Source organism: Miniopterus natalensis, chromosome 14 (assembly GCF_054644295.1).
Source record: "Miniopterus natalensis isolate mMinNat1 chromosome 14, mMinNat1.hap1, whole genome shotgun sequence".
In the NCBI taxonomy this organism is placed as follows: domain Eukaryota; kingdom Metazoa; phylum Chordata; class Mammalia; order Chiroptera; family Miniopteridae; genus Miniopterus; species Miniopterus natalensis.
In genome coordinates this window covers 50,320,366-50,341,417 of record NC_142094.1, presented here as the reverse complement: position 1 = coordinate 50,341,417, position 21,052 = coordinate 50,320,366, and the positions used below count along the sequence as shown (strand labels likewise).

The 21,052-nt window shown below is 51.0% G+C and overlaps 1 protein-coding gene across 1 annotated transcript in view; it reads left to right on the top strand.

Moving 5' to 3' along the window:
* The window catches only part of NRAP (nebulin related anchoring protein), a 63,895-nt gene extending 43,144 nt beyond the window's left edge, over window positions 1-20,751 (top strand). Inside the window, exons 30-43 of the mRNA XM_087823961.1 lie at window positions 193-306; window positions 2,023-2,220; window positions 3,502-3,606; window positions 4,869-4,967; window positions 6,353-6,457; window positions 6,802-6,909; window positions 7,758-8,069; window positions 11,515-11,619; window positions 12,418-12,516; window positions 14,028-14,132; window positions 17,403-17,510; window positions 18,662-18,973; window positions 19,729-19,860; window positions 20,439-20,751. Coding sequence (XP_087680087.1) covers window positions 193-306; window positions 2,023-2,220; window positions 3,502-3,606; window positions 4,869-4,967; window positions 6,353-6,457; window positions 6,802-6,909; window positions 7,758-8,069; window positions 11,515-11,619; window positions 12,418-12,516; window positions 14,028-14,132; window positions 17,403-17,510; window positions 18,662-18,973; window positions 19,729-19,860; window positions 20,439-20,543 — 2,007 coding nt within the window. The 3' untranslated portion in view covers window positions 20,544-20,751. The remainder of the gene's footprint in view (window positions 1-192; window positions 307-2,022; window positions 2,221-3,501; window positions 3,607-4,868; window positions 4,968-6,352; window positions 6,458-6,801; window positions 6,910-7,757; window positions 8,070-11,514; window positions 11,620-12,417; window positions 12,517-14,027; window positions 14,133-17,402; window positions 17,511-18,661; window positions 18,974-19,728; window positions 19,861-20,438) is intronic.
* The last annotated feature ends 301 nt before the right edge of the window (window positions 20,752-21,052 follow it).

Sequence of the window (21,052 nt, the reverse complement as noted above, 5' to 3'; positions counted from 1 at the left end):
TGCTCACCGGCCCTTTAGTCATTGGGAGTCTTGCATATGAAAGAATAGGCCTTTTGACGACTCTCACGCGTTTCTTTTTAACTCACCCAGTTACTGTCAAAAGAACAAAACACTTTCGCCCAATACCCACCTCTTCCATTCCGTGTCCCTCGTCCCGGAGCCGTTACTCTCTGCTGTTCTCTTTCCCTTTAGTACAAATACAAAGAAGCATTTGAGAAAATGAAAGGGCAGATGCTCGGCTCCCGGAGCTTGGAAGACGACATCAGCCTGGCGCACTCAGTGTACGCCAGCTCGCTGCAGAGCGAAGTGAGTGGGACGAAAAGCAGCGGAGCTGCCACCCCCCCCCCCCCCCCCCCGCCCCGCACAGCCAGCCAGGGCCAGCTGTCCTTCTGGGTGCTGGTACTGGCTCTGTCCTGACTGTCTGTGTGGCATGGTCAGGCCCGTTGGCCCCTCTGGGTTTCCGCTTCTTCCTCCATCAAGTGAGAGCTTGGGCCGGCTGACCCCTTACTCCCTCCTGGTCTGGGTATCCTATGATTTTGCCCAAAGGCCACAAAAAGGGACCCTGCCTATGGCTTTGGGCTGCAGAAGTGTTTTGTTTGGTCTACAGTGAATTAACTGCAAGCCTTTAAAAACGGGAAATTTTACATAAAAGTTTGAGACTTTATGGCCGGAAGCCGGACCTGGAGTCCTCAAGGCTACAGTTGCCATTGGTTACGGAGATCTCCATTTGGAGGGATCTGTGCCCTCCTGGTCATGCAGCCACCCCCCCCCCCGACCCTCGACCCTGCTCTTTCACTCCTGTTTGCTGCCTGACTGGCTCCTGGAGGCATCTCAGATGGCAGCCCTTGAGTCCACCCCTTCTGGGTGCTGGCACTTGTGTGTTCCCTCTTCCCTTGCACATATGGGTGTGAGGTGGCTGAAATCTGATATGTGGCAACATGGTACAGAGGACCGAACACTTTGACATGCAATGTTCCATTTCGCCATCAAACTGTCTCTGGGAACATCACCTATTTATTCATCCTGTGTTTCCTGACAAGGAGACCTAGACTCTGAGTGGCTCAGCCCCTTGCCTGAGATCAGCTAGAACAGGGCAGAGCTGGGACACGGAGCCAATTCCACATCTCATGGTCTTCCCACAACTCCACGTGTCCTCTGCCTCAGTGTCCCCATTTCTAACAGTATTTGCCCTGTTCCGTGCTGGGGTGCTGACCTGAGAATATGAAGTTGGACATGAGTTGTCCTTGGCTTTACGGTAGGGGTGGGAGGAAGATTAGTGGAGGTGGGACGGGGGGTTCAGGCACGGGTGACTGGGGCTCTGGGAAGTCCGTAGGAAGGGTGGGGGAGGAAGACGCAGCGATTACACATCTCGCTCCCAAGAAGCCTGGAGCGAGCTTCACAGACCTGCAGACAGCTCCTCCTAGGACCGTAGTAGAGCTTGAGGTCTGCCAACAGGCCCTCCCTTTTTCCCTTGGGGTGCATGCTGGGCTCTTGGGAGCACCCACTCCTCTGAGCTGGCTTTCCAAGCAGCCACCCACTGTGCCTGGCTTCCAGATTTCCCGGGAGGGCATCTGATGCTTCAAAGAAGCTCTTCATAAATTAGCTTGAGAGGAAGCTCCCTGATGTTTAGAACCTGAACTTGAGAAGGTGAAGGGAAGAAACTGTGGTGGGAGGGCTCAGGTAGCCATGCATCCTCTTGCCTCTGGAAAATGGGAAGAACCAGTCTTGAGCAGGGAAATCATTGACATTGTCTCTGTCCCTTGAACTTTGATATCTTCCCCAACTAGGAGAATCATGGGTCTTTGTCATCCAAATGAGTGACCTCCAGGAGCGGTGTGGTGAGCATTAGGACCTGGAGATGAGTCCGGCTTATTAAGCCAGTCCCCAAAGAAAGGAATCTTGGCTCTGCCAAGAAGGTCCCCCAGGTGTACCTGGGACAGTAGCCTGGCAGTCACTGTCCCTGATGCTCCTGAGGTGAATGCGGCTTTGAAATAGCCACTGTTGATCTGTTTGCCCCTCTAGGTGAATTACAAGAAAGGCTTTGAACACTCAAAGGCGCAGTTCCATCTGCCGTTGGACATGGTAACCCTGGTGCATGCCAAAAAGGCTCAGAGCCTGGCCAGTGACCAGGACTACAGACATCCGCTCCCCCAGTACACTTCCTTGGCGGAAGACCTGAGGCTCAGCTGTGCCAAGAGAGCACACAAGTTGCAGAGCGAGGTAAGAGACCTGGCTTCTCTCCCAGGGCTCTTTCCTCTCCTATTTGCCCACGAGGCAGTGACCTGGCAGTTCCCTTTGGCTCGGTGGGGAGGCTCCAGAGAAGAGGACTCAGAAACCTGGATTTCTTTGGAGACACCACCCTTGCTTTTCCTGTCTAGCTCTTAATAAGCACAACTGCCCAGATCTAATAACAACAACCATTTGTGGAGTATTTCTGCTGAATTCTAAGCATTGTGCTTTCATGTATTACCACATTTAAACCTCAAAATGACCCTATACCAATAGTCTTTGTCCCATTTTACAGAGAAATGGTAGTGAGGCTCGAAGGATCTTCGGTAGCTTGCCGAAGATCAGACAGGTGTAAACGAGAAGGGGGTCCTGAGTCCGGATGTGCATTCGTAGCTCAGGCCTCTGTTTTCTGAAGCAGGAAGGCCCAGGAGGGTCTGGGGAGACACTGAGGATCTCCTCACTCCCAAAGAGATACAGAGCGTCTCATCCCAAGAGGCAGCAGCTTGGTACTCAGCTCACTTCCTACCCTGCTGGGTTCTTGTGCTGTGAGATTTGCAGTAATGGGCCTGTGTCAGAAAACACGGCGCCATCCCGGCTTCCTGGTTTGGCAGGGCCTGCGAGCCCAGCGGCACTCAGACCTGGGAATCTGTTGCCTGCTTGGATTTTATGCCTGTGCGCAGCATTTACTGAATGACGGAAACTGTCAGGAACCGCAGAGCAGCTGTAGGAACCCGGAGCTGCCAGGCTCAGCTTGGGGGACCCTTTGTCACTGAGCAGAGCCCTCGCTTGCCCCACCACTCGTCATAATAGCGATTTGGAGGCAGCACTCCCAGCAGTACCTTGGTGGCTGACAGGGAGTGAGCTTTGGGACCCTTTAAACTGTCAGCCCAAATCACGCAGGTACCCACAGGCGCCCCTACGCAGCAGACTCAGGCAGGCCTTCGCCAGGTTCTTTTGGATTCATTCATTAGGTTTTTTTAAACCCATGACTCATTAACGCCACCTGCTGCTGCTGGGTTTTGTTTTAGAAGACCCATTAGACCATTTCCACGTTTGCCCAAGACAGCCGACTTGCTAACCACCATCCTCTCCAGTGTTCATTTTCCTAATGAGCACTTACTAAGTGCGTTGGCTGAGTATGAGACATCTGAGGAGACCGGCGTGGCCTTGAGTTCTAGCTGTGACACTGTCCTGACTTGGGTCTTCTGGCTTCTCTTTGCTCCTTTGTTCTGTGAGTTTGGCTTTTCTGATTCCTGGCGTTGTTCTTTGTAGAATGTGTACCGGTCGGACCTGAACTTCATGCGAGGTGTTGCCTGTGTCATCCCGGGCACATTAGAGATTGAAGGGAAAAAAAGAGCGTCTGAACTCATCAGCGAGGTAATGGGGACTGGAGTGGTGAGGGGGATCAGTATATTTCTACAGCAAAGGTGGTTGCGTAACCTTTGTATTTTACTGCAAAAGCGAGTTACATGCTACACTATGAGCACTGGTGACTCGCTGGTGGCCTCTTCTCGCTGGATTCTCCATCCTGACAGAATGCCATTTAAGGCAGCTTTGTAGATATCAGGTCAGTTCCTTGAGTAACATAAGGATTATTTACTGTTCGCTGATGTACTTTCCTTGTGTCCTTTTGGAGATCGGCCCTGTGGTACAGTGGAAAGAGGGTAGGCTTTGGAGACCAACAGATGAAGGCTGAAATTCCAGGCCAGCACTCATTTGCTGTGTGACTTCAAGCCAGTCACCTAACCTCTCTGAGCCTCAGCTTTTTAATGAGTCCAATGGGGATGTTCATACATCCTGTGTTTAGTTTTTGTGAGGATTAGCATTACTCTAAGTACTCTGCTTCTCTGGTGGCTGTATATGAAATGGTTGCTCTGAGCTTGGTAATAATTTCTTGGTAAAAATACATAAGTCAAGAATTCTAAGCTCTTTGAATCCTGAGGAACCTTGGTCATGCTTGAGAGGGCTCTGGGACTTCCATTCATGGTAGTTCAAGGACAGGAGTGCCTAATGGAAGGCACTGGAAGTGAAAGGTGGTCAGTGGTCAGCCTGGGTGTGTTAGATGGGCTTGAGGCTTGCTTACACAAGCGGAATCAGCCAAAGTTTAGATTTAACTTTGTGCTTTGCTTTTCCAATGAAATCTCGAAAGCAAGTGGTTTCTAAACCATGTGGTGCATTTGAATCCTCTGGGGAACTTAAAAAAAAAAAAAGCCAGAGCCTTGGGTCCACTGATGATTTACTGAATCCCGATCTCCCGGGGTAGGTGCAGGCACATGTATCACATTTTAAGCTGCACAGATGTTTCTGGTGTCCTCCCAAAGCTGGGGAGCCCGAAATCTGTAGTGAGCAAAGGTTGGGAGCAAAACTCGAATTTCAGTAGTCATGTTTGCATTCATAGCAGAGGACTAGCTGTCCCTTTCCTGCTGTTAAGCATCTGAGCCAGTCTGTCGTGTGCTCCTCTCTGCTCCGTCATCCCATGGAGTTCTGAGGTCGTAAGAGCAGGCCACAGACTAGATTCCAGGTGGCAGACTGACAGCCTTTGCAGAAAGAGGTTTTATACCTAGTAATTGAAGGGCTGGTTCTTCCTCTGGTTTTATATCTTACCACGTCGTCTTATCCCTTCTTGTGTGTGAATTCAGAGTAAATACCGTCAGCATCCCCAGTCATTCAAGTACACGGCTGTGACCGACACTCCCAGCCTCCTTCATGCAAAACTCAGCAACCAGATTACGAACGAGGTAAACTCTCCCCCTGGTGGCTTTGGAATGGGCTTTTACAAAACTGCTAGATTGTTAAAAATATACGTATGTGTGGGGAGGTGGTGGAAAGCGTGGGTGTTTGCATGGAGGTTTAGGAGAAAAGAATGTCATTAGGCGGAGCCTAAATATTTTCCAAAAGGAAAGGAGGCCCAGGTGGAAATCCTCTTTAGTTTTTAAGGTTCTCCCCCTGACTCTAACTTTTAGAGGTCAGTTGAGATTCAGTTACTTTTACTATTTGTTCCCACTCTCACCCCAAATGACAATGTGAGAAACTGCTTGATTGGTGAGCTGGGTGCTATGGGGTAACACAGCCTCTTATGATGGCCTCTGGGCTCAGAGAGCTCAGCGGCCACAGACCCAATTCTAATCCCGTGAATACACGCTTTTGCACTGGCCGAGGCCCCTCGAGGTGCACTGGCGTGGTTTCCCCATGGAAGGATCCGGGGCTGTAGTAAAGAATGCAGACTAGGGTTTGGGAACGTCTCTTACACATCGCAGAGTTTCTCCTAAACTTCCCGGGTCTTAGTGTTGTCCTTGCACTGAGTCCTGGAGGACAAAGTCTACAGTGGAAAAAAACCTCGAAATAGTTTTCCTAAATGTGAGTTTCTTTCCTCTATTATTGAGCAAAGTGTAGGGGAGGAAACACCTTCTTTTTCTTTACCCACCCTAGGGTCCTGGCCAGGGTTCTGTGACAAAAGACAGATTAGCAAGAGAAAAGCATAAACGTTTATTTAATACGAGCGTTATATGGTAGGGAGCCTTCGTGAGGAATGAAGACCTGAAGACATGGTCGAGCCCGAGTGTTTTTACGATGGGTTTGATGAAACGTGGAAAGTCGTGGGAAAATGTGACAGGCCAAGAGAGTAGCAGCTAAGGGGACGAAAGTGGGAAAACTCAGCAAGGTCTCTTTGCTCAGATCGCTGTCTGCATCCGACGTTCCTTTGTCTTCGGAGATAAGGACACTCTTTTCCTCGGGTGCAGGGAGGGCGCCTCTCACTGGAGGGTCTCACGACCTGCTTCGGGGGGAAAGTCAGAGGACATCCTTCTAGCACCTGCGTTTCTCAAATTCCTTCAGCTCGAAATAGTCCTTACGCCAAGCTGCCCTGTTCTGGGGTACCATGTCCTGAACCCTATCAAAAGCAACTTGCAATTTCTTACCTATTCCTTTTAAGTCATTCAATCTGACTCATGCAAGACGGTCTTCATCGGAAGAAATGTCTTCCCCAGGGCTGAAAGTGTGCCCATGACACAGCGAATGGCCTTTTACAGACACGTGTCCCGACTGCTCCCGAGGGGGAACTCTGGCCCTGCAGAAATGCACAGCATTTATCTTCTTGCTTTTCTTTCTTTCCCTGTTTGCCCAGCGCCTCTATAAAGCTGCCGGGGAGGACTCGAGACACCAGTACACAATGACTCTAGGCCTGCCCGAGTTTGTCCGAGCGAAAACCAATGCGGCCAATCTGAGTGACGTAAGTCTTTCAAGTTGCTGAAGTTCAAGGGTGCTCCAAAGCCAAGTATGTCTGGCATGTGATCAACAGTGCCCCTTCTGGCATTCACTTACACACACACACGTGTCTTTTAGATGTGCACGATAAATACACCTTTCCACAAATGTGTAGCGGACATAATGTATCAGAGCCCACGCCAGTGGGTGCGCTAGTGAGATTTTCTTTGCAAAATAGAAAGCGTTTGCTTGTCAGAAATCGATTCTGGGACATGGTACTACAAAATGAAAGGGGGAGCCTTTGTTCGCTGATTCGTGTAATTTTTTTTTTTTTTTTTTAAAGAAAATCTACATGTGTTTCCATTGTAGGCAAAATACAAAGAGTCTTGGCATAATCTCCGCGCTCAGGGCTACAAGCTGACCACAGACGCACTCTCCTTCCGGGCTGCTCGGGCCTCCGGAGATATCGCCAGCGATGTGAGTTGAATGTTGTGACCTTCTGTCTTGCCTAATTTCTGTTAACTTCATGTACAATCGTGTCTACAGCTGATTTCCCTGAGTTGAAGCAAATCTACAGCCTTGTGAGACAGGATGTCACCTGCAGAATATATTAGTTATGAACGAGATTCTTTTGGAGGGAGATGAAGAAAGCTTTTGTTAATCAGAAGCTAAATTCAGGCAGAGGTCTCCAGCAGGAAAGAGATGACGATTTATTTCTAATTGCGGTGTCTAGGCAACCATCCCCTTGAAACGGGTGAACTGCCTGTTTTCTAACTCTACCCAGAATTAGGAAGAAAACTTGCAAGACAAACTGTCAGAAGCCCTAGCACCTGGGCCATCTGCAGTTTCACACGCTGGCGTTAGGAGTTGCCCACTGTGTTCAGCCATTCTGTTGATAGCATCCATAGCTTTGGGACGTGAAGGTGACTTTCTCTTCCCCACAAACAAATCACAGAAAGTGTGGACTTCAAATAAATGGGTCCTGTCTTCTGGGCTTAATGTTTTGCCGAGTGCGAATGGATACATTTTTTTTTTACCCTTTTTGATGAATTCCTCTTGGCCACAGGACACATACGGGGAGTGAGGCCCTTGCTTTGGTCCGGAGGATCTGGTTGTGATTAGAAAGGAGGGATGGAGGGATGTTTTAATTGTTCATCCCCCAGGGAGGAAGTATGCTCTCAGGCCAGCCTCACTGTGGTTTTTCTTATAATCATCACCTCCTAGTGCAAGAACAGGTGATTTTTTTAGGGCGTGCAGTGAAAACTAGCAGATGGAATTTCAGCAGGCTGAATGCCAGCCCCTGACCGGTGGGTCTTCCCCTCCAGTTTCTCTACAGACATGACTTCGTGAAGGAGCGAGGGAGGCTGATCGGGGCCCGGAGTGTCAGTGATGACCCCCGGCTCAGGCACTGCCGGCGGATGGGCCAGCTGCAGAGCGAGCTTCAGTACAGGAGGGAGGCAGCGGGCAGCCAAGCACAGTACCATCTGCCCATGGACATGGTGCACCTGGTCCATGCCAGGAAGGCCCAGGCCCTGGCCAGCGACCACGACTACAGGACACGGTGTCACGAGTTCACGGCGCTGCCCGAGGACCTGAAGATGGCCTGGGCCAAGAAAGCTCATGCCCTGCAGAGTGAGGTAGGGGGCGCCTCATGGGTCACGTTCCTCCTCCCACCAAGCCTGGGTATAATTTACAATCTCCGCTCCTTCCTTAGCCTTTCAGACACTCGCTGCACCCAACAACGACTTGCTCAGTCTATGTTATCTAGGTTGGAATTATTCAATCCATCATTCAGCAAATATTTATTGAGCGCCTACTATGTACCAGGCATTATTTTAGGTGCTGGGAATACAGCAGTCAACAAAAGAGCCAAAAAAATTCCTATGCTCTTGGACCTTCCATGATATGGGAGTGAGAGAAAATATGATAAGTAAAATATTTAGTGTGTCAGATGGTGATCCCTGCTGTGGAGACAAGCAAAGCCGGGAGGTGGGGTAGGAGGGTGTGAATGTGTGTGTGTGTGTGTGTGTGCACCTGTACATGTGCAATTGAAAATGGGAGGGGGGTCATGGAAAAGGTGACATTTGAGCAAAGAGCAAAGGAGATGCAGGAAGGGGACAGAGCATTCCAGCAAACAGAATAGCAAATTCGGAGGCCAATGCCCAGAGCAGGAGCAGCCTCAGCATATCTGAGGCCAGAGTAAAGCATGTGGGTGAGTGAGGAGGACATCACAGGGGATGGGGTCCGAGAGAGAAGAGGGGCTCGATCATTTACGGCAGGCGTGCTGGTGATGATAGAAAAGTCATCATGACCGCAGCTGACACTGACTGACTGCTTGCCATGACTGTCACCCTGGCCACTGCGCTGTGAGGCAGGGACAGTTGCCACTCCTGTTTTAAAGATGAGGTCATGCGGGAGGTGTGGAGGCAGGAAGGTAAGGAGGCCACCCGGGAGAGGTGACGGGAGCCTGAGCTGGGAGCCTAAAGGTGAACATTGGAAGCCCGGCTTTGCCACTTGCAGGCTGCGTGTCCTTGAGCAGTCCCTTCATTTTCTGGGCCTCCATCTCTCCATCAGAAATGCAGACTTTCAATTTGATTGGTAATCTCAGGTTTCAGGCTTCCCTGGTAAGTGTTTTTAAAGTGGCAACATCAACATAATGCCAGATTTTTATTTTACTAAGTAAAGAAAAAACTAAATAGTACCTCAAGCTACCATTTATATCACTGTTACTTATGAAAAGAAAGGTTATGTTAATACTAAAAAAGTAGGAAAAACAGTCTAAAAAGAAGAGGCCTTGCCCAGGGTCACAAGCTGGCAGGGAAATGACTTGCTCAAGACCATACAGCCAGTAAGAGGCAAGGGGGGGGACTTGTCTCCTGACTCCAGGTTCAGTGCTCTCTGGCTCCCCCAGGTGGCTGGATTAGGAAACCCAGGTGCTCTAGCTCCTGAGGCTTTTCTTTAAGGGCTCCTGGCGTCGCATGTCACATGCCAGGGGATGGCAGCTGGTGGCTCTTCTGACACTCTCAACAATCAAACTTGTACTGTAGATGGAAATAAGGAGCCCTCCTTTGGAGGATGGTGTGTGAACAGAACAAGATGAGTCTAAAGCAATGCACACCTTATGCAAGGCAGTGATTATAATGATCCTTATTAAGATGACAAATACACCCTACCCCCTGGCCACCTCCTGGGTGCATCTGTTAACACGCTCCTGTTAGAAATCAGGGACCGCAATGTGCAGCTTGTGCATTTGCACACAGTGCTCCAAAATGGGGTGCCTGGAACCCCTATGTGTGAATCTGCAGGTGGCTTCCAGGCCTTAACAGGTGCAAGGGAGAATAGTGAGGCTGCCACTTGGGGATGCCAGATTCGGCCGGGCAGCTTGAGAAGGTCTCTGATTATCTCAGGATTGGAAATCATCTCTGGGTAGCCATGTATTCTCGATTCCCCTCCTCCTTTCCCCTTTTGTATCGTGAAGTCTGGGGCAGGCGTGTTGTTTTTAGGGTCTGCGTGAATAGTCAAAGCTGGGCTGGGAGCTGAAATATTAATAGACCATCCATTTATGAGAGAGTCTGAGGCGCAGCCAGACCTTTGGGGAACCCGCATCTTGCTTTCTGACTCACCTGCGATTGTACTGCTCAGCTCAACAAAAGGCGAGTTGAAAGACTGCTCCTCACTTCATCTGGCTTCTGAAAGGAGCAAGGCCTGGCTGCGAAGAGGCCCTGTAGGATTATTCCCTCTAACTTAGAAATTTATCCAATTTCCTCTGTTCTTTGTAAGAGTGGAAGGCAAAAGCGTCGCCGGTGTAGACTGAAAGATCGCGGTCTAAAAAGCCATCTCACTGACACGGGGTTTTGAAACCTGCTCCCAAACCCGAGTGATGTCTCCTGCACCAGTTGGAAAGCAGAGTCGAATTGGCACGGGGGCATCAGCCAGCAGACAGTAGATCAGAAACAGGCCCTCTTTGAGGCCAGCTGGGAGGGACGCTGTGAATTCCGAAATGAAAGGGACCTAACGAGGCTGAAAGGCCGGCTTCTGGAGTGATATTTTGCGTTGCAGCGGAGCTTATGTCTAAATTAGAGAAATGCTATTGACTTTGTTTAGATCCAAATTTTAGATTTCCTTAGAGGGTCTCTTTCCATCTTTTAAAATGCCTAATTTCCATAGAGAGGAAAAGCGTGCACTCGGCCGTGTCCTCGTAGGTAAGGCTGGGCAGGTCAAGGCACAGTAATAAGGTTGGTGTTTTAGGAGACCCCCGATCACACCCTTCGTCTTAAAGCACCACCTATTTCCTCCTGGGAAGTGCTATAGTTTTAATCTTCTGAGCTCTTAAGATGAAAAAACTAAAATAAAAATGGAAAAGGCTTAGCCCATGTTTGGAATATAAGCAAATCATGAATAACAGTGGGCGGAGGGGGCAAACCAAGGCACAGAAATATTAAAATGGCTTACACACTATTAGCCGGTTGTATCTAACTTTGAGTTTTTAGAGCCCTGCTCTCATGGTCCCCTCCACTCCCCCCACGCCCCACCACAAGGGGAAAAATATCTAGCCTATAGAGCAGCTTTCCCCCCTGAATACTCTCAGGTGTTTTTGTGAGAACAGAGTGGTTTTTATGACCTTCAGGCATCATGGAGAGAAACTGAGTCACATATCGGTAAAGTGATTTGGTCCCACTCACAGCAGGTTTGGCCTGGAGCACTTTTATCAACTGATGTATGGAAAGGTTTCAGTTTAGGCAGTTGGTCGATCATGTGGCTGGAGGAATGAAACAAAATCATGGGAGCTGGCCCTTGGGCAGGAGCAGGTCTCAGCTTCCTTTAAATGGTCATTCGCACAGGTCATTGCCCTCTGCTTCCAATCCTGCCAGTGCCCTGGCAGGTTCTAGTTGTATCTCACGCACGATCCATTCTTTAATCCCTGGCAGAGAGCACAGACAGATTCAAACAACTTGCCTTAACAACATGCAGAGCGAGCCCCTAATGATTAAGATGTCGCAATGTTGTGATGGTGTGTTACGACGAATGCCCCAACAGGCTCAGACCCTCCCCTGATAAAAGCCAACTCTTTTCTTTCCGCAGTCACGCTACAAGTCAGACCTGATGAACATGAAGGGAACCGGATGGCTGGCGCTGAGCTCCCCACAGATCGAGAGCGCAAAGAAGGCTGGAGAGCTCATCAGCGAGGTACCATCCGCCTGCCTCTACCGTGACTGCAGCCCAGCCTTGATTCCCTCCTGAAGACAGAACCTGCTCATGGGGCCCCAAGGAGGCCCCATGGCCACTGAACCCCAGTGTTCTTCTGGGGCTATTTGCAACCAGATCCCCAAATGGAACAAGCTTTCTCTCCAAATGAATTCTTTGCTGGGGAGTTAACGACATGTTCCAAATCGGGCAGTGAAAGATGGAAGATGCATTAGAAGGTTCTCAATAGAAACATTATGAACAGTAATGATCTGCACTGGCCCATTGTTTTCATGGGGCGGGGCCCAGAATTTGCCACTCACCTACTCAGTTTACTCAGTGTCCAGCGTCCAGAGCTTCTGCGATTGCAGATGGTGTTCAGAGTTGCACAGGGATAGTTCTATTAACTGAACTCCACCATTTTGATGGCTGGGGATTCTTGCCCTGGGATCCCCTCCAGGGTGACTCTGCCTCTCCGGCTCCTTCATAACAGAACTTGCTTGGATAGGGTCCCAGCAGGGCTGCATGGATGCTGGATCCTGCCCTTTACTGAATTCCTTGGGGTGAGCTCTGGTATTACGCAGCCTCCTTTCTTCAGGGGTGGAAATACCTAGAAAGTGTCCCTTATCCCAGGGGCAGCTCAGGTCTCCTCTGTATCCTTGGTACATGCCCACTGAGAAGAGAGACTTGGTTTCCAATAATGTCACTGGCATGTTCAGGATCGATGAGGTGGGGTGAAGCTGCATCCAGAAAAATGCACGATGTTGGACTGTTATGAGAATCTTTGTCTTCCTTTCACAGACCAGATACCGAAGAAAACCGGACAGTCTCAAGTTCACCTCGGTGGTTGACTCCCCAGACCTGGTTCATGCCAAGAACAGCTACCTGCACTGCAGCGAGGTGGGTGTTTTCTCCTTACCTGTCCCAGCTCACGGCAGTGGGGGTGAGCCTCGGGTCAGGCTGAACAGCACGGGCTCCCGATAGGATCATCATCTACTACCCGGATGATCTTGGGCCAGTAACTTAATCTCTTCTAACCTCAGTTCCTTTATTAGAAAGGAGGGTAGTGATAGCACCCATTTCATAAGATGGAGTTAAGTAAGGATTACATAAATAAAAGTGCGGGAAGCTTTTAGCATGTATCTGGAGCATAGTAAGTCCTCAATAAATGCCCCTTATTACGGTTTGATTCATGATTGTAACAATAATAATACTAAGTATTGTTGATGATCCCTTACCAGATACTAGATCAGATACATCTTTTTTTTTTGTTTTTTTAAATCCTCACCTGAGGATATGTTTTTATTCATTTTAGAGAGATGAAGGGAGAGGGAGAGAGAGAGAAACATCGATGCGAGAGAGAAACATTGACAGGCTGCCTCTTGTGTTCGCCCTGTCTGGGGGCTGAACCCACAGCCTAGGTATGTGCCCTCACCAGGAAATGAACCCACAAACAATGGGAATCAACTCTCCAACCAACCGATCCACCTGGTCAGCGCGATCACATACGTCGTCATTGTTGATAGGTGGTGATGGAATCATAGCTTAGCATAGCCCAGTTAGAAAAGAAAAGAGCAGCCGCATTAAAAGCTCTCTGTATGAGCTAGCCCCATTTCCTCTCTCCTGTATTTATTTCAAAGAATAGGAAGTTAAATATTATTTCTCTGAAATTGTCAAAGGTTTCAGCTCTGTACAGGCGAGGCAAAGCTGAGCCTCCTCACACGGAACCCAAACGCGCTCCTGTTCACACTGGCCAAGCCCACGGTGAATATGGAAAGAGTCAGAATATTAAATAATTTTCCTCTCTAAACATCGATGAGACTCCAGTGCTTCTTAACATTGTTTACAATTCTTAAATCGCTGCCCCAAACACAGCAGCTAAGCTGAAGATTGCATTTTAAAATTGCGTCTATCTGCGACCCAGATAACGAGGAAAACTTTAATTTTCTGAACACATGTTAAAGTATTTTATAATAAAAGAAAGGCTAATTAAGTATTGTGGCTCCTTATAGATGTTAACTAACAAAGGCACCGAGGCATCTTATCATTAGTAAAAAGCTTGAACACTGCTCAGCTGCAAAGATTCTCCGAAGTATCCATACTCCTTCTACTGTGTGTAAAGCGCATGGGTGTGGCCCCCAGGATGCTGCTGGTTTGTGGTCTGTTTGGAGCGGATCTTGATGAATATTTTAAACAGGGTCTGTTTAAAAGCAGCCAACCCACCTGGTCCTGACCACGCGGGCCTCTCATCCTTGCGTGGTTTCTGGGGGATGCTCCCCGGGTGCAGGCTGGGCTGTGTCCCTTCTATTGGCACTCGGGCGGGAGGGGCAGGAGAGGAGATCAGCCTGCTCCTCGCCTGTGTGTTTAGCAGGTGTCGCTCTGCATTGACCGTGAACCTGTCTTACCTGCAGCGCCTATACAGGTTGGGGGACGCAGACGCCCTGCACAGATACACCCTGATCCCCGACCACCCCGACTTTACCAGAGCCCGCCTCAACGCGCTGCACCTGAGCGATGTAAGCGAGCTGGCCGTTCATGGGGGGCGGGGAGGTGCCTGTTTCTATCAAATTACCTGGGCCCAGACTGGATTTTATTTGTTAAAAACAAAATACTGGGTCAGAAAGAATACTGGGCCGAGAGTGGGACAAACTGCACGTGTGATTTTAAGTCACTTTCCCCCTGGGGCCTCAGTTTCCTCAGCGTAAAATGGGGATGGAGCTGAGCTAATGACGCTTACGTTTCCTCCGAGCTCTCAAATGCTGGTTTTGGATGGGGCTGCAAAGACCTCAGTGTGTGCTGGGTTTCGGTCAGAGGGGCGGGCCCTGGCCCCGCCGGTGTGGACACCTGCCCTGTTTGTTTCCTGGACATCCCTCCGTAGCCATTGAGAGGGTGACCTTGGAGAAACAGTGGCTCTGTTCTCACCCCGCAGTTGGAAAGATGCTGCCATGGTGGCCCATCGGGTCCGAATACAATTCGCTCCTTCCCTTGGATGTGTGCCCTTTGCGTGCATAACCAGATGCCGCTTCCCAGCCCGGGCTTGTTGTTAGCAGGGGCTGGAGGCCCCTGGCTGTAACAGAATAGGCGGCCCCTCGGCCAGCAAAGCTGTGATCCTGGGATAACAGGTAGCGAGGCGGCAGAATCAAAAGCCGCCGTCAGATCAGAATAACACGGCCGAGTGTGTCGGCCTGGGGCTGCGCCGGGCCTCCCGGAGCCCGCCATTCTTCCCTCCCTGGCCAGGCCATTGTGTCCTGGGGCTGGGGCAGACGAACAGCTGCTGCCGCTCGCCCAGGGGTGGCCGCCTCCGCGGGGCTTGGAGAGGCGCCTTCTAGTTAGCGCGTGTGAGTTTGTTGCGTTTGTAAAGCCCTGTGGGATCCCACGCAGCCAATGCCCTGGCGCTTTGTAAATAGGAGTCATTAAGACCGTCTGAGGCTTTGGAGGGACGCACGAGGGATAATTTTAGAACAGCCGCTCTGGTGGGCTGACCTCCATCTGGGGAAGCGGGGCCTCCCCGTCAGCGGAGCCCGAACAAAACGTCCGTCTCATTAATGCCTCGAGGGTGGGGAGGCCAGGCCTCCAGGCGAGGGGCCACCGGAGGCCCACCCAGCCCTGGAGACCGGGGCCCTGCCAGTGCACGTGGGGCCGGGCTGAAGGAGGACAGCCACCCTGGGCTGGTGACAGGGACGTCCTTCCTCTCGCGGGCGACGCCCCGTCTGTAGAGTCCCGGGGCTGAAATTAGCCACCGGGGCAGGTGGATATGGGGAACTCACGAACCTCTTTTGAAAGAGCACTCCTTCGGGGCGTGTGGAAGCCGAACAATGGCATCAAGTGCTCTGTGCTGAGGATGTGGAGGGAAAGTGACCTTCCTGGGCAAAGAAAGCCATTGAGATGTGTCAGGCAGCCGAAATAACTAAAAATCAAATGACTGTAATGTGTGAGGACGCGGACAGAACTGTGCCCACTGTGATAAAGAAGAGGAATGCCCAGGGTTCTGAATCAAAGGGCCTGCGGAATCTAAAGACTCCCAGTGGCAAGGCAAAAACCTCGACAGAATGAAAAACTCAGGGAGGAAGTGATGACCATCGAGCGAAGAGTACACAGGGAGCGGTGACCAGGAGGAAGGGAGCGGCGCCCCGGGCAGAGCCCCGATCTGGGTCACGCGCTCTCGCTGACCCTTGGTCACGGAGACGCGGAAGCTGGGGGGCCGTTGGACATCAAACTGGGTGACGTTGGACTGGATGCTATCATTACCTAGCCCAGGTCTGGTGTGGACCAGGCTCTTGAATTAGGAAAGCATTGACTCTCCCCTCTCCAGGAAATAATAAGCATGTCGACTCTATTTGCTATTCTGATATTTGTGGGACCTCCCCCCCAAAAACCACGAAGCACGGTGCTAAAGGGGATGGCCGGTCTGTCGTTTTCTAAATGCCCCTCCCCTGCTATTTGGCTCCCAGTCCTGCCTGCTAAACTCAACAGCGACCCAGTAGATCTAATCATCTGGGCCTTGTTTGAGATCCATCAGTTAGGTGACAAGCCCAGTGATGGCGGGTCCTGTATTTCAAGACCTTTGAACGCAGTAGGGGTCTGGCTCCTGGTTTGAGGTGTTAGATGTTGAAGCTGGAGGCTAAGATGCAGGAATAGATGGGCAGCAGGACATGAAAATGTTAAGATCCACCGCGCTTGGCCCACGCACTTCGTGGTCCCCTCTGGTTCCATGCCCAGTGGAGGGTGGCTGAGGTTTTTATCTTTTTATCTGCTGCTGCTCCTTTGCTCAATTTCTACCACCCCCTCAGTCCCCTGCAGATCAGAGCCTCAGATTTGACCTCTATTTCCAAGTGACAAAAGTGAGGTTCTCAAGGGCGCCCTGACCTGCTGTGGCTCATGGAATGAGCGAGCAACCGGCCGGCTCTGGGGCTGCCACTTTGTCAAATGCTAGTGATGAGCCTCTCCCGCTGTCTCCCTTCTCTGTGGCTGAGTAAAGGACAGACCCTCCGCTGGCATCTCTGGATGAGTCCTTTCACGGAGCCATTCCCTTATCTGGAAAAAAACATTAGCTACATGAAGGCAATTTTGAGGCCTTTTTTGGTGATGTGGGCCTACTTGAGGACCAAGGGGATGTGATTACAGGCTCCCGGGGGAGTGTGAGAACAACTTGAAAAGGAAAAAAATGAAAGGAAGATGTAAAATCCATGGGTCAGGAACTCGGCCAGGTTCTTGACAGTTGATTAATTCAGGTAAAGGCTCTTCCCTCACTCAGTGCAGCCACCAGGGGTGCAGATGGGATGTGGCACGCTTCCCAGTGATGGGGTGACATGGCATCAGAGGTTGCTGAGGGGCCCCTAGGAAGTCAGTGGAGCTAATGAACACAGGGGTACCAGGACCCAAGGAACAGCGCCTTCAGCATGCGGGAAGAAACAGCTCTTGAGCTCTGAGTTCTGGCCTCTAGAAGCTGTAAGCCTGAGGCCCTGAAAGTGAATGTAAACATGGGAGGGAGGGGCGGGGGCCTCTGACACCAACAGGATGTGGCCTGTGGGCCAGACCCACAGATCCCAAGACCCACAAGAGCAGGGCCAGGAGCTCAGGTTGTGCTTAGAGCTGTAGCCCTTGGTGGCCAGCCCCACCCAGCCCAAAGCGGAGGAGGTCCCAGGATGGACATGGGGCCGTGGGCTCTGCCATTCTAGGCACCAAGGCGAGGGTTTGTGCTTAGAAACTGCTCCTGCTGAGAACCAGCAACATGGCAGACAGGGAGTAGCTCCCTGCTCACTCACTTCTTTGTTTTCCTCGCCCAGAAAGTCTACAGAAACTCTTGGGAACAGACCCGGGCTGGGGGCTACGACTTCAGGCTGGATGCCATCCCGTTCCAGACCGCCCGGGCGTCCAGGGAGATCGCCAGTGATGTAAGACCTCATGTTCCCTCTCTCCCTCCACCACCGATAGGTCTTACTCTGGTTTTCCCAGTTCTGCTGAAAGGCAAACCATCAGGAACCGAAACTGAACAAGTATTTCAAATGAAAGAAAAAGTAGGCCTTACTTTCTAGAAGTCCATTAACATTGATTGACTTGTTGAGCTGCAGTAAAGGGACTTCTTTTAGCTGAAGTGCAGTGTGATGGGTTGGAAGAGACTGGGCTTGTTCCTTTCATTGACTTGAGTTCAGATCTTGGCTCAGTCACTTAGGAATTGGTTCTAAGGCCTTGGGCAAGTTGCTTAAATTCTCAGAATTCAAATTTCTACATCTATGAAATAAGGATCTAATACTCATCTCCTAGGGTGGATGTAGGAATGGTTTAGAGTCTCTTGCACATAGCAGGTGTTGAAACACGGCAGCTGTTATGGGGGAGGAAGGCACCGTGGCTAGATACATGATCATCCATGGATGGCTTGGCACTGGTCCACAATGAAATACATGCAGAAATCAAGAGCAAGCGTTTAGCAAGATGTTTAGCAATTGGATGTGACAGCCAGGCATGTGACCTGTGGACTTGTCTCGTTGGGCAGGGGGGAGGCCAGTTTGGGTGTTTTCAAAAGCATGTGGTACTACTATGCACTAATCGCACACAGTAGGACCATATATTGGGCTTTGATGAATTGGATACTGAAAAAGCAAACTGAAATGAATGTGGTCCTTCAGTAGAGAGGGTTTGAGGAGCACTCGACTGGGCCCCTGAAAGCTGGAAAGAATCAGAGGAAGAGTGGGTGCTGAGAGAACAGTTGTGTTTCTCTTCCCGTTGGGTTATGAATTACAGCAGCCATAACACCCGTAGCCCCCACTCAGTGCCGGACATGAAGCTAATCCTCAGTGCCATGGAGTCTTCTCAATGGCCATGGGGTGGAGGTTCATTCTCCCATTTTATCAGATAGAAACCTGAGACTCAGAGGGGCTCAGTAACTAGCCCAAGGCCACACAGCTAGAAGGTAGCTGAGGGAGATATGGATGGTAGGTCTACCTGAACCCAAAGCTGTGCCCCTAGCCCACTGTAGAACTCCTGCTGAATATCCCATGGGGAGAGGTGGGTACCCATGACCCGTCTCTGCTCTTCTGACCTGCAGTTTCGGTACAAAGAAGCCTTCCTGCGGGACCGGGGCTTGCAGATCGGGTACCGCAGCATCAATGATGACCCCAGGATGAGGCATTTTCTCAGCGTCGGCAAGCTCCAGAGTGACAATGAGTACAAGAAAGACTTTGCTAAGAACCGGTCCCAGTTCCACAGCCGCCCAGACCAGCCTGGCTTCCTCCAGGCCAAGAGGAGCCAGCAGCTGGCCAGCGACGTGTGCTACAGGCAGCCCCTGCCCCAGCCCACCTGTGACCCGGAGCAGCTGGGCCTGAAGCATGCACAGAGGGCCCACCAGCTGCAGAGTGATGTGAGCCACCCCCACCCACCCGGCCAAGGCCCTTCCAAAGAGATGGCTATAACTCCACACATTCCTGCTGCCTCTGGGATGAGCCAGGCTGGGATAGAATTCAGGACTGTCACTGCTGTTTATCCAGTCCTCACTGTGGGCTAGGCTGTGGTGCCAAATGCTTCCCAAGCATTGTGCCCTGTGGCCCTCATGATAACCCCATTATTGCCCCATTTTACAGATGAGGAACCTGAGGCTTAGAGAAGTTAAGTAACTTAAATTAAGGATACTCAAGATCCCACTGCAAATAAGTGGCAAAGGTAGGACATGAACTCTATTTGGTTTGATGTGAGAGCCCAAGCACTTGATTGCTATGGCAAATTGTTTCCAAGGGATCTTAGTAGTTACCCAACCCAGCCCTTACCCTTTTCTCTCTGGGAGGAAACTGAAGCCCAGAGAAGGGAAGTGACTTCTCTAAGGCCACAGAGCAAGTTAAGGTAGGAGCTTGGACTTGAACCAGGTTTCTCCATTCACTGCCCCCATTGCTGCCCCCATCACTTGAAGGGAAAGATACAAGGGACAGAGACAAGCTGGCCAGGCTCACAGCACATTGGGCCAGGGGACTCCTGCTTTAGATGAGTTTGCTCCCCCTGTCCTTGCTTTACTGACAACAACACATTTTCCATCTCACAGCCACCTTTAAGCCTATCCACCCTGTGGCCAAACCACCCCCAAACCTGCTGACATATTCCTCTTACTTTCCTTTTCCCCCCAAGGTCAAGTACAAATCAGACTTGAACCTGACCAGAGGTATTGGCTGGACCCCTCCCGGCTCCTACAAAGTGGAAATGGCTCGGCGGGCTGCAGAGCTGGCCAACGCAAGGGGCCTGGCTCTCCAGGGAGCTTACGTAAGTAGCAAGATGCAAACCCGCCCCAGCTTGCAAGGCCATGGGGAAAGGCAAGCTCACTGCTTCTTTTCAAACTTTATTTTTGGCCAAAGGTCAGCTGCCTTTAAAGAGTGTGAGATGCAGCCCGAGCAAGGTGCCAAATTTCATGGGTCTGAGATGACCAGGCGGGTGACACCTGGGTTAAGCTCCCTGCAGGGTTTTCTCTGAAGCCATAGCCATCAGTTCTGCAGAGACACACCTGCCGGGGCTGCATCAGTCCCGGGCCACAGCAGCCCAGGCCGGGCTGCCTGCTTGCTCATTACATTCACACGAAGGGTCAGGGACTTGCTGGCCACACCAGTCTGGGTTTTGAACCCTACTTTGTTCAGAAGCGAGACACCATGTCAGAAGGAGAGACTGGCTTTGCTTCTTTCTCATTCCTGCCTTGAGGATCCTTTCTCTGGGAGAGGGTGGTGGAGGGGAAGCGGAAAGGGAGGGTGGGCGTTTTAAATGCTCCTGGGGCGTCTTAGGCAGCTCATCCTACGGGAGCAGCCTGGAAGCTTCATTTGGACTCAGGAAGGTGTGTTTGCTTCCTGCAGAGGGGGGCAGAGGTGGTGGAGCCCGGAGAGCGTCAGAGGGGGGATGTGAACCCAGATGCCACTGAGATTCTGCACGTCAAGAGGAAGAAGGCTTTGCTGTTGTGAGCAAGCGGCGTCCACCCAGGATTCTCGGGAGAGACGCTGGGGAGGAAACTCGCACGCCAGAGGCCTGTGTAGACGGCTTCGGCTTGGGCGCGCTGTAAGGACGGCACACCTACCTGTGCCCTGGTCGCCTTTATTAAAATAACAGCTCCGTGGGAGCAGGTGGGCAATGCGGTGTTCTTTGGTCCTCTGTCTAATACCTGGAAGCGGGTGGCTGGTTTCACTGTGGACCTTGAGGGTCAGGGATGAGGGATAAAGGTGTCAAGGTGACTCCCAGCGATGCTGAGCGTTCTGCAGTCCCGCGTTCGCAAATGTCCGAGGTGGAGGCAGTCAGTGAACACTGATTTTCTAGAAGGAGCCATTGCTTGAAGGGAAGCAAACATAATATATTTCGGGTTGATTCTGTCATCTCTTGGGTGACTCAGGAGGAAGCCCGATGATGGACATGCTGGTCCGGGATGCCCCAGGCCAGGCGGTATTTGTCTCTGCTCAGAGCACAGACACTTCGCTGT